This window comes from Panthera leo, chromosome C2 (assembly GCF_018350215.1).
Source record: "Panthera leo isolate Ple1 chromosome C2, P.leo_Ple1_pat1.1, whole genome shotgun sequence".
Classification (NCBI taxonomy): Eukaryota; Metazoa; Chordata; class Mammalia; order Carnivora; family Felidae; genus Panthera; species Panthera leo.
Window position 1 is genome coordinate 128,331,504 of NC_056687.1, and position 12,060 is coordinate 128,343,563.

The window sequence follows — 12,060 nt, forward strand, 5'->3', positions numbered from 1 at the left end:
AAAAACAGTTCATTCCAAGGGATCTAATTACCTTAGAATATATAATAATGATATTCACATTAAAGGGTGCATTCATTAAAATACTCTTTTCTTTTTTCTTTCTTTCTTTTTTAATGTTTATTTTTGAGAGAGAAAAAGAGAGTGTAAGCAGGCTAGGGGCAGAGAGAGAGGGAGACACAGAATCCGAAGCAGGTTCCAGGCTCCGAGCTGTCAGCACAGAACCCGACACGGAGCTCAAATTCACTAACTGTGAGATCATGACCTGAGCTGAAGTTGGACGCTCAACCAACTGAGCCACCCAGGCGCCCCAAAATGCTCTTTTCTGTCTCAGAGAAACTAAGTAGCTATCATAGACTTCTTTTGGTAGATGTTTTGCTTCCTTTAAGATTGGGTGCTATTTTCGGTTCATCCCTGGTCATGGGCAGCAGCAGTCTGCCCATGTTGTAAATGTTGCCTCATCGTGTTTCTCCTCCTCTCCTTAGTGGGCCTTTGGAGTGACGCTGTGGGAGCTCATGACTCTGGGACAGACACCGTATGTGGACATTGATCCCTTTGAGATGGCTGCGTACTTGAAAGATGGCTACCGAATAGCCCAACCAATCAACTGTCCTGATGAGCTGTAAGTGTTTCTGAATTTGAAGACATGGGTTTCACTCCATTTATGATACTGGGATAAAAGAAGAGCCGGTGTCTGTATTCATACAGAGACTTTCCTTTAGAGAATAATGACTCTTTGGATTTGAATTAGACTCATAGAGAATCGCAAAGTAAACCAGACTCATTCACTCTTTAATACATTTGTCATTAGAACATTTTATTGTTCTTCTATTTGTAAGTCTAATCTGAGAGACTAATAATGTACATAGTAAGACAGTACTGAATACTGTGTCAGTTATTCTATGTAGAGTGAGTATCTGACTTTTATTTATACAGCCTTAGTTATAAAAAGCCTTTCTCACTGTCATCTTACCTTGTCAATTGGCGTCAACTGATATGTAAGGAAACTGCTCCAGGCTAGTGACTGAGATAGTTCCTGTTTCCTGCTTTCATCGTGTAACTTCCCATATAAATTATGGGATTGAGGGGGTCAGGAGGCTATTCAGGGGTGATTGGGTGCACACGTGACTCTGGTCTCAGTTCCTGAATCCCCCGAAGCTTTATACACCAAGGTGAGGTGGCAGCTTTTGCACTGATTTCACTGTAGATGTAGGGTGCTTAGAGCTTAGATAAACTTTCTACTTCCTTCAAGTTCTTTCTCTCAGAAAACATGGGTTTTAGGTATTTATATGAAATCTCTGTATTTGCTGATGTATTTTGATATGACATCATGAAGAATGGAAATCCACACATAAAATCCAGGTAACTTGTTTTAGTTTCTTTTCATTTTAGAACTGCCAACATATAGTAATATTCATTGGTTTTTAATATCATTTTTTCCATGCCCACCTTTAGACAAAAAACATAACTGGCATCAAATTGACCAGAAGATTAGGAGTACTGTATTATCATTAACCCAATTTTCCATTTGTGTCACTCTGCAGATTTGCTGTGATGGCCTGTTGCTGGGCCTTAGACCCAGAGGAGAGGCCCAAGTTCCAGCAGCTGGTACAGTGTCTCACGGAGTTCCATGCAGCCCTGGGGGCTTATGTCTGACTCGCTTCTCACAGTCCCACAGCATCAGGAGCACTGTGCCTGTCGGGGCTCACTTGGAACCAGTCATAGATGCTTCGTACATCATACAACACCAGCAGAAGCACATGTCTTCCGGAACACCGTGCCTTAGGAATGCTTTAGAATCTGAACTTTTAAAGACAGACGTAATAATGTGGAATATTTTCTAGATATCATTTTTATTAGGTTGAACTGAAAAGCCTTTTGTAAATTTTTTGGCCCCAAATTTTTTAAAACATAGTTACTTTGGACTAGGGGTACATTCTTACAAAATAAATAAACAGTTTTAAAAATTGTTTAAACACAGATATTTGAAATAGCTATCTTAGTGCCAACTGCTTTTTATTTTTTTACTTCGTCAAGGTAATATAGGTGATTCACCTTTAAAATTTTTTTTTTGTTTTTTGTTTTTTTTTTTAATATTTATCACTAGTCTTGGGAATGGTTTGTCTTCAAGATACATTACTTTTTCCTTAGGAAAAGAAAAACAGCATAAAAAGATGTCTGGTTTGCCTTGTACAGGAAAAGGCAATATTAGAGGAAGAAAACTGTGGGAAAGCTATGGGGAAAAAAATGAAAAAAAATTTAGAAATAGAAGTCCTTTTGTGGGAAACTGTTCTTTTTTTAATTTTTTAATGGAAATTATTTCTGCTTTCTTATTTTGGGGAAAGTAGAAGCTGAGTTCATTGAAACATCTTCAGTTGGGCAGGAATTAGTGTTTCTGTGAGCTGGAAGTAGATTTGGGGCAGGTCAGTAGTAAATGATGGCGATTTTATTTATTTTACTCTCTGAGAAAAGAGATAAGACAGTTCCAGAAAGTGAAATCATGTTTCTAAGATTAAGAATCCCTTTTATTGCACCTAGGGTAGTGCTATGCACAGAATGGGTGCTTGAGTTGTTCTGGGTAGTGAAGAAAAAAGAAAGTAAACTGGTAAATTTTGTGCTAATCTTCAAGACTGGCTTAAGTATAAAGTTATTTCTTAAAACACTTGAAAAATTAAAGGATTTGTTTTATATTACAACAGTATTGAACATATTGTTCATAATGAACAATTGGTTGTGTTTGATAAGTCTTTGAACATGTAGCAACCAGCTAGACATCCGTGTAATCAGGCTCTGAAGCCCTAACACAGTTACAGCTGACTCTACTCAACATCCAAAGTCTAATAAGATGTTGGGGTTATTATTACAAGGAAGTATTACAACATTGAAACTTTTATCCAGAGCCATTAAATGAGGGGTATGTATGTATTGATGCTTGGTTGTAGTTGGCCTAAGGCAGAGTTGAATGGGCTGCCTAAATAGCTAGGCCTGCAGGTGCCTGCCTCTATTCCCATCCTTACAGGTTATTAGGGAGAATGTGTAGCAGTTGGAGGCTTGTGCCATTCTTAAAGAAGTTTTATGAGTCAGCACATCTGGAAAAGTAGCTCACCCAGCACATGCTCTTCCAAAAGCAGACCAAGAGTATGATTTTTCTGAGTACCATTTATTTAATAACAGTGGTTCTTTGGTTTTATGAAATACTTAGCCCCCTGAATGCCCAGTTTTTTAAAAGCTCTTTGAACTGTTTGTAAGTTACAAATGATTTTGTTCACAACCTGTAATCTTGGCATTCAGTCAACAAGTATTTATTTAGTTCTTTATATGCATTATGTACATAGAATGGTTCAACTCTAGCATCCCTTCCAACATTCACTTCATTCTGTTTTGTGTTCAGGTTATTGTTTAGAAATATATTGTTTAGAAATCACAGTTCTATTATGTACAAGATCAGTTTAAAAGAAAAAGTGCTGACATGTGACTTACTGTCCCAAGTTAGCAGTTGCTCTTGGAGGTGCTCTCAGTTTGCTGGGATGTGTGATGCCTTTAACCTTATCTTTTTGTGTTTGTAAGCTGTTTTATGTTATATATGTGTTTTTGTTTCAGTAGGTGGTTTAAGAGTTTAAATAGATTTTTCTTGCTGAGCTACTTGGAGTCATTGACTTCAATGAAAAGAGCAGTTATAAGATTTCCATGGCTGGTCTTCTTCTAATTGTTTTGTTGTAGGGTGTGAATATTACTGAAGAGATTTTGCAGAAAAGGTACTTTTTATAGGGAAGAAGCAAATTAACAAAGCACTGATACGGTTTTATAAGTTGGCTCCAAAGACCTAGCGCTCTATTACAGTCTGTCCTTTCTTATAACACCCCCATTGTAAGAAAATTTTATTTGTAGAAGCAAGGAGGGTTAGGTTATTCATTCAATACATGTATATTTATTGAGTGTCCATTGTATGTCTGGCTCTCAAGATAGGCAGGGAATAGGACAGATGGGGCTCCTCTCTTTCTAAGTCTTACATTCTGGTTGGGAAAAGCAGATAATGGACATAAGTAAGATTTTGGTAAGTGCTGTGGAAAAAAAAAAGTGGTATCATAGAGAAAAACTTTAGGTGTAATATTTAGCCAGGTTTCTGTGAGCAGGTGGCATTTGAACTGACATCTGAATGACAGGCCAGCTATGAGAAGATCCAGGCTGAAGGGACATAATTGCAGAGGCCTCAAAACAGAACAAACTGTCCTCTGGACGTGGCCTTTTCTGCTTATCTTCCAGCTGCTGCTGCTGGAAGATGAGGACACAGGCCAGCATGGCTGTAATATAGTTAGGGATAAGAGGGTACCAGATGAGGTCTGAAAGACACAGAACAGATAACAGCAAGGCCTTGTAAGCCATGGGGCACATATTTTATTCTAAATAAAATGGAATTTTTCATTCAAGCATTTTTTTTTTTAAATAAGGCAGTGACATGATCTGATTTGCCATTTAAAAAATACTATGCCAGGTCTTTTGTAAAGATTGAATTGTAGGGAGGCAAGAGGGAAAGTAATAAGACTCATTAAGAAATGTTGCATAGTTTAGGAAATAAAGGACAGTGGTTTGGGACCAATTTGGGTAGTATGAGAGATTGGAAGGGGCAGATTAGAGACAAGTTTTGAAGGTAACAGCATCTACATCTTTTGCATGTTGGAAGGTTGGGTGGAGAATGAAAGAGTAATCAAGGATGACTAGTTGGTTTGGGGCTTGAGCATCTGGTTGTATGGCCAAACTATATATTGAGATGGAAAAAAAAAAACTTGAAAAGGAATAGAATTTTGCTTTGGCGAAGGGAATCTTTAATTTGTTGTAGGCCGCGTTTGAGATGCCAGTTGGTTATCTATGTAGATAGATGAGAGTCTGCAACTCAGGGAAGAGGTCTCATTGAACATGTTAATGTAGGAGTATAACATATAGACTATATTTAGAGTCATGGTATTGGATAAACTTACCTCTGGAGAGAGTTTAGATGGAAAGAGGTTTTAGGACTGAGTCCTATGCTCTCTCAACATTTAACACTTTAGTGAAGGAAGAAGAGATGGCAAAAGAGGACTGAAAAGAAGCCACTCTCATGGGAAAAAGCAACAACAGAAACAAGAAAATGAGTTGTCATGGGAGCCCAGTAAAGTAAGTATTTCAACATGGGGAAAGAAGCCTCTATGGAATTTGGCATTATGGAGGTTATTGACAAAAGCAGGAGGGATTGGAGCAAGCTGAAGTATGACTGAAGTGGGTAGGCGGAGATGCTGCTGTAGTCAGCACTGTTGAAGAGTTCTTCTTATGAAGGGGAATGGAGCATTTAACTACAGGAGATCAAAGAAGTATTTGGGGGTGCAGGCAGGGGGACTGGGAGGAGAGCATGTTTGTTTTCCAGATGAAGATACAGTACCACAAAATGTTCCAGAGGCTAATGGGAATGATCCAGTAAGGGGAAGAAGTCCCTTTAGGGTATGGGACACCTTTTTTCATGTCATTTGGTCTATAAGCATGAAAGACTCTCGACTCCTGCCCCCAGTCTCTTTGGTTGTGGTAAAGGTGATGTTTTAATTGGGGAAAAAATGTGAAGGGGAGGGGAGGTGGTCCACAGAACTTTATAACTTTCTGTTATATGAAAATCAGGCTCTGTTGAGTTCACTTCCTTAGGACTTCAGACCCAACATGGTTGTCTTGCTCACCACCATCATCTTTTGCTCCATTGCCTCCATAACTTCCTACTGGCCTTGACCCTTAACCCACCCACCCAAACTCTGGCAGAGTAATGCTTCCTAAAACAGAGCTGCTGTCCCTGCTTAAGCCCTTCACCACTTTCCCAAAGCCTTCAGGATAGGGTTATGGACTCCCAAGTGCGCAGTCTCCACTGAACCCTGCAGTTTTACCTACTGCTTCTCCAGCTCACTACTCTTGCCTGCATGCATTGTGTCATTTCATGTGTCCTTTCCTTTGCATGTGCTGCTCCTCTTAGAGTGCCACACTCCACTCCAGATCACCCAGGTGTGCAGGAGACTGCTCTGACACCTTACCCTGCTCCTCCAGGCTTTGTAGTTGCTTTTCAGCCTTGTTCCTGGGTTTGCACTGTGACAAAGGTAAGATGTGGGCTTATTTTTACCACTTGGCTGTGCATCCCTTGAGGATAGGAATTTGTATGTCACTCACGTCTGAATCTCATTTGCTTAATTAGTGCTTGACACATGGTAGGATTGAATATTTAACGAATTGAGTAAAAATATCTATTTGCACGAGGGCAATTAGGCTTAAAAAAAAGTCTGCTGATTTTTTAAAATCATTATCTCATATTTAAAATACTGTGTTCTATTATCAGTGTGATATTTATATTCAAATTTGAAGAGTTTAAGATTTATGTAATATAAACCAATATGGCATGAAATAAGAAGAGACAGATTGGTAGGGAAGACTATATCCCACCCCAGTGGTGGCTTAAACCACCCCCTCCCCCAAATCCCTTGGCGACTTTTTCACTTCATTATTCCCTGGTCACAGGAATAATTAGCCCAATGGCAGATTGTTTCACATTTCTACAAAGTCAACTTTGTCATTACACATGAAAATAATTACCCCAAATGAAGTAATTCATTGGCATTAGTGATAGATTGTTTTCCTGGTCTACCCCTCATCCCCACCTCATATAATAAAAAGGAGGTGATATAATTTATGGGTCTAGAAAGGAAAAATACAGTTGCTTATTAAGTTAAAATTTTATTTCTACTTTTATTTTTGTGCTTAATATTTTAGAATAACATTGAACTTCATTCTTTGGGACACATGAACATCCTACATAAGTGTATTGAGTGCACTTATAAGTGTTTTATATATATAACTTTTATATATAAGTAGACTGAATCTGCAGGCCTCTGTTTGCTCTCTGAGTGCTGCTCTCTAAGATGTTAGAAACTTATTTAAAAAAAAAAAGAAATGGGAATTGATATTTGTTTGAGCAAATAATAATATGGCATTTGTTCATACTTGGTTTATCCCATATTTCAAAACTAAAGCATTTCTTAGTGATTTATTTTTAGAGAGGGATAAGCACTCCCATGGGGATATATCAAGATGGAGAAAACATGTATAGTTTGAAAATAAAATAACTATTTACCCTTAAAAAAAAGAGAGAGAAATCAAAGCTGACTTCATGATGCCTGAATGTTACATTTGGAATCAACTTTTTTGTATCTTTCTGAGTCTACTTTTTTGCCTTTTGTCTTCTTGGCTTCAAGAATAAGCATAGGCTGATGTTAGATAGGCATGCATCATGAGAGATAGCATTTGACTACAAGTGATAGAAATCTAACTGTAGGGACACATGGGCGGCTCAGTCGATTGAGCGTCTGACTTCGGCTTAGGTCATGATCTCACAGTTCGTGACTCATCAGGCTCTGTGCTAAGAGCAAGGAGCCCGCTTCAGATCCTCTGTCCCCCTCTCTCTCTACGCCCCCCTGCTCTCTTTCTCAAAAATAAAAGAAAAAGAAACCTATCTATAATCACTTAACTAAATACAGGTTTATTTCTCTCCCATAACAAATCCAGAGAGAGGTAAACCAGGGCTGGTGTAGTGATTCCAGGATATCATCTATTACCTGGTATCCTCCATTTTTGCTGCTCTGCCGTCTTTAGCATGCTTTTGCTCTTAGGGACCCCCAAGGGCCTAGACCTGGGAAGATGGGGAAAGGATGAAAGGCAAAAGGCATGCGTTAGCAGAGTCCTTTTTATGAGGAGACTGTTAACTTTCCCGTAGTATATTTCCACCAGCATCTTAGAGTGGCCAGAACTGTAGCCTATGGGCACCCCTAGCTCTTATGCATTATGGGAAATTAGAATTTATGGGGCTTTTTTTCGATAGCTTTATTGAGATATAATTCACATATCACTCATTTAAAGTGTACAAGTTAATGATTTTCACTATATTCACATAGTTGTGTAACCATCACCACAATCAAATTCATTTTTACCATTCTGAAAAGAAGTCCCATACCCACCAGCATTTCCCACTCCCAGCCCTAGGCAACTACTAATCTACTTTGTCTCTATATTTGCCTATTCTGAACCTCTTATATAAATGGAATCATAAAATATATGGCCTTTTGCATGTAGCTCCTTTTTTTTTTTTTTTAAAGTAGGCTCCATGCCCAGCCTGGAGCCAAACGCAGGGCTTAAGTTCACCACCCTCAAATCAAGACCTGAGCTGAGATCAAGAGTCAGATGCTTAATCACCTGAGCCACTCAGGCACCCCATGTGCTTCTTTTACTTAGCATAATGTTTCTGAGGTTCATGTTGAAGCATGTATCAGTAATTCATTTCTTTTTTATTGCCAAATAATATTCCATTGTATGAATACATATGGGTGTATGTATGTGTGCACATACACTCATACACACACACTTCATCATCATACGGATATATACTATTCACTCATCAGTTTATACTTGTTTGAGGAAATTGTGTTTTTAGTTGAGCACATTCTTACCCTGAACAAAACTGGGTTTGTATTAGTAAGGAAATACCATGTAGCTGCTGGCGGGAAGCTAGCAATGCCTGTCTCTGTGCAGAAATGGAGTAATGGACTAGAATCTGGTCTCCTGTAGCAATATATTTAATGCTTCAGAAGTTCTGTCAGGTATGAGAGGAAGTACAGTGATTGTGAAGTTTCAATGAATGGAGGGAATGCCCAGTTGGCTTGTTTTAAGGTTCGTGAATACTGCCATATTTGAGGAGAAAGCCAGCAGGGATTACTGTTACCTAAACTTTCAGCCTCTAAGTCTGTGTCCCCAAAATCTGCTGTTCCCTTGTGATTGCTGTTACTTTGGTCTCTAGCCCTATTTTCCACTGGGCTATGATTCTGCCACCACTTTATAGACTTGAGCTTGCAAGATATTTATTTCTCCTCAGTATTTGCCCTGAAGTATCTCCTACTGAGTGCCTTTCCTCTAGCTTCATGGTCTAATTACCTAGTGCCTTTGGAAGTAAGTCAAAGATTGGCTATATGTCTCCATAAAAATTCTTATTAAAAGAGCTTAAACAGGGTCACCCGGGTGGCTCAGTTGGTTGAGCGTCCAACTCCGGCTCAGGTCATGATCTTGCAGTTTGTGAGTTCGAGCCCTGCGTCGGGCTCTGTGCTGACAGCTCAGAGACTGGAGCCTGCTTTGGATTCTGTGTCTCCCTCTGTCTCTGCCCCTTCCCTGCTCATGGTCTGTCTCTGTCTCTCAAAAATGAATAAACGTTAAAGAAAAATTTTTTAAAGAGCTTAAACATTTATTTAATGCTATATGACATGAATTTATTGAACTATATTTTATATGCCTTTATTTAGACTATTTGCATCCATATAAGGTTTGTTAATTTTTGAAGTTAAACTGTTTGCCCACTCCGTTACTTAGTATACATCTAAAGAATGCCCTAGAAGTTGTCTGTATAACGCAGGGAACAGGATACTCTGGATACTTTGGGGGACTTGAGGAGGAATTGGACATAGGTCCTGGCTCCAGAAAAGCACCAGAGTTAGCATTTTTTTTAAATTTTTATTTATTTATTTATTTATTTTTAATTTTTTTTTTTTAACGTTTATTTATTTTTGAGACAGAGAGAGACAGAGTGTGAACAGGGGAGGGGCAGAGAGAGAGGGAGACAGAGAATCCGAAACAGGCTCCAGGCTCTGAGCTGTCAGCACAGAGCCCGACGCGGGGCTCGAACTCACAGACCGCGAGATCATGACCTGAGCCGAAGTCAGACACTTAACCGACCGAGCCACCCAGGCGCCCCTTAATTTTTATTTTTAACATTCATTTTTTTTTGAGGGACAGAGCACAAGTTGGGGAGGGACAGGGTCGGGGGTGGGGGTACACAGAATCCAAAGCAGGCTCCAGGCTCTGAGCTATCAGCACAGAGCCCAACGCGGAACTCGAACTCACGGACCATGAGATCATGACCTGAGCCGAAGTCGGACACTCAACCGACTGAGCCCCCCAGAAGCCCCACCAGAGTTAGTATTTTGAATAAAGTTCCTTTAACTCTGACTTTGCTGAGAATGGGTTTGACTTGACCATAATCTCTTCACCAGGAAATGCAATGTCTTGACAAACCTGTGTTTTAAGTTTTGTGTTGGAATCTCTAGGCAGTGTCCCTCTGGCCTTTGCTCTTTTTGTTCCCCCAGAAATACCCACAGATGACTTAGCCAAAAGAAGGGCAGCTTTATTTGACCTGACAGGCATTCTTGTCAGCTAAGCAGACTCTTGTCTTGTGATAAGGGCTCCCTAGGGTTCTTCTTGCCTCTTCTGGGAAGGCAGGAAAAGGAAGAGACAGGAGGCTGCAGCCTGGTGCTGCCAGGACCTGGGACTGGCTCCTCCCTGAGGACCTTCCTCTGTCTCCACTCTTCTTTCTGGCTACATTGGACCTCTTCCCACTTTCAGCATCCCTTTGTTACCAGCCTCACCATCTGGCTCATGTTTCATCTGTCCCTCTTAAAAGAGCCTCATTCCCTTTCCACAGGATGCAACATTTCAAGTGCATTTAAACAATATAATAAGGTTTAAAAATAGATATAAAGATTGCTTTTTTCCCACAGCCATTTTAGGATAGCATCACATTTTAGAGCTAAAAAGAGGGTAACCTAACTATATTATTTTTACAAGGAAGGAAACAAATTGAATTCAGTATCATTTCCCAGACTCAAGATGAAAATAGACTCTTTCTCATATTGGTGATTTTTAGGGAGGTAGGTATTCTTTTCCAGAAAGGGGAATTCGTTTATTAGGGTAATTGTTAATACTGCATAGGTGGGCATTTTAATGTGTATACGTCAAATGAGTAAACATTGAATTGATTTTTTAGATCTGTAGTTAGTTTGGTATTATTGGAGCATACTGTTCAAGACAGAGAGGGGAAGAGAGAAGATTCAAGGAGTAGATGGCTGATGTTGCATGAAGGGCCTAACACTGAGAGGTTTGGATTTTGCCGTATAGGTGATGGAGATTCCATGAAGGGCTTCCATGAGGTAGTGACGTGGTCACCTTTGTTTTAGCAATATTAGTAGCAGCTAGCCATTGCTTACTGTATACTAGGCATTGTGCTAGTTCCTTTACATGCATTATTTCTTTTACTTCTCACAATCCTGTCAAGTAGTATTGTCATCATCTCCATTTTACTGCTGAGGAAAGGGAGACTGAGCTAGCTTGCACATATAGTTAGTTGAGCTGTAATTGCAATTACACTCCTGTAATTGTAATCCGGGGAGTCTGACCAGAGCACAGAGGGAAGGACATCTATACCATTGGGATAAGAGGAGAGGATTGTAGGGGTGGCTGGGACATAGTGGGAGACCTTGTTTGATGCTTTCAGCATTTGTAGTGTCATAAGAGACAGCATTCTTGATTGAAAGTAAGAGGTTGGACAGAGACCTGATAAGTATATCTTGAGACTTTGTAGCCTTTACTGGGTGGGTGAATTTGCAAGGGAGCTGACCAACATCAAGTGAAAGTGGAACTCAGCTGAGGTTGGACACAAGGTATTTATGGTGGTACTGCCTCGATTGGTGGTGGCATTTTTCTCCACATACTTGACTATAGTAGAACCTGCTGTAACAAGGAGTGGATTAAATAAATATTTATTTCTATCTCACATTACAATCCAAAGAGAGGAAAGTGGCCCAGGCTGGTGGACTGACTCATTTCCTAGAACCACTCAGGGTTCTAGATCCCCTCTGTGTTGTTCCTTTATTCTGTAGACTGTGCCAATATGGCTGCATCGCCAAAGCTGGGTCTCTGCCACTTCCAGCTCCTGAAAAGGGCTAAGAGCAGAAGTGGAAAGCAATAATTTCTTTTTAGGTAAGAGAGAGGGAAGTTGGGCACATTGCTTGTGCTCAGCGTTCTATGGGTGAGAACTTAGGCACTCACTGCAAGGAAGTCTGGGAAATGGATCTGTCTAGCTAGGCAGCCAAGTGCCCAACTAAAACTCTGTTATTGTTGAAGAAGAGAACATATTTAGGGGGCCAGATAGCAGTCTGCAGCAGAAGAGAAGGCTGACTGTGAGGT

The 12,060-nt window shown here is 40.0% G+C and overlaps 1 protein-coding gene and 1 long non-coding RNA gene across 3 annotated transcripts in view; both read left to right on the top strand.

Moving 5' to 3' along the window:
* The window catches only part of RYK (receptor like tyrosine kinase), a 105,637-nt gene extending 101,255 nt beyond the window's left edge, over positions 1-4,382 (top strand). For both annotated transcript variants that reach the window (XM_042955428.1, XM_042955429.1), the window contains exons 14-15: positions 483-619; positions 1,542-4,382. In XM_042955428.1, coding sequence (XP_042811362.1) covers positions 483-619; positions 1,542-1,653 — 249 coding nt within the window. In that variant the 3' untranslated portion in view covers positions 1,654-4,382. The remainder of the gene's footprint in view (positions 1-482; positions 620-1,541) is intronic.
* Positions 4,383-11,766: 7,384 nt separating this feature from the next.
* The window catches only part of LOC122230388, a 28,477-nt gene continuing 28,183 nt past the window's right edge, over positions 11,767-12,060 (top strand). Inside the window, exon 1 of the long non-coding RNA XR_006207399.1 lies at positions 11,767-11,853. This is a non-coding gene — a long non-coding RNA (uncharacterized LOC122230388). The remainder of the gene's footprint in view (positions 11,854-12,060) is intronic.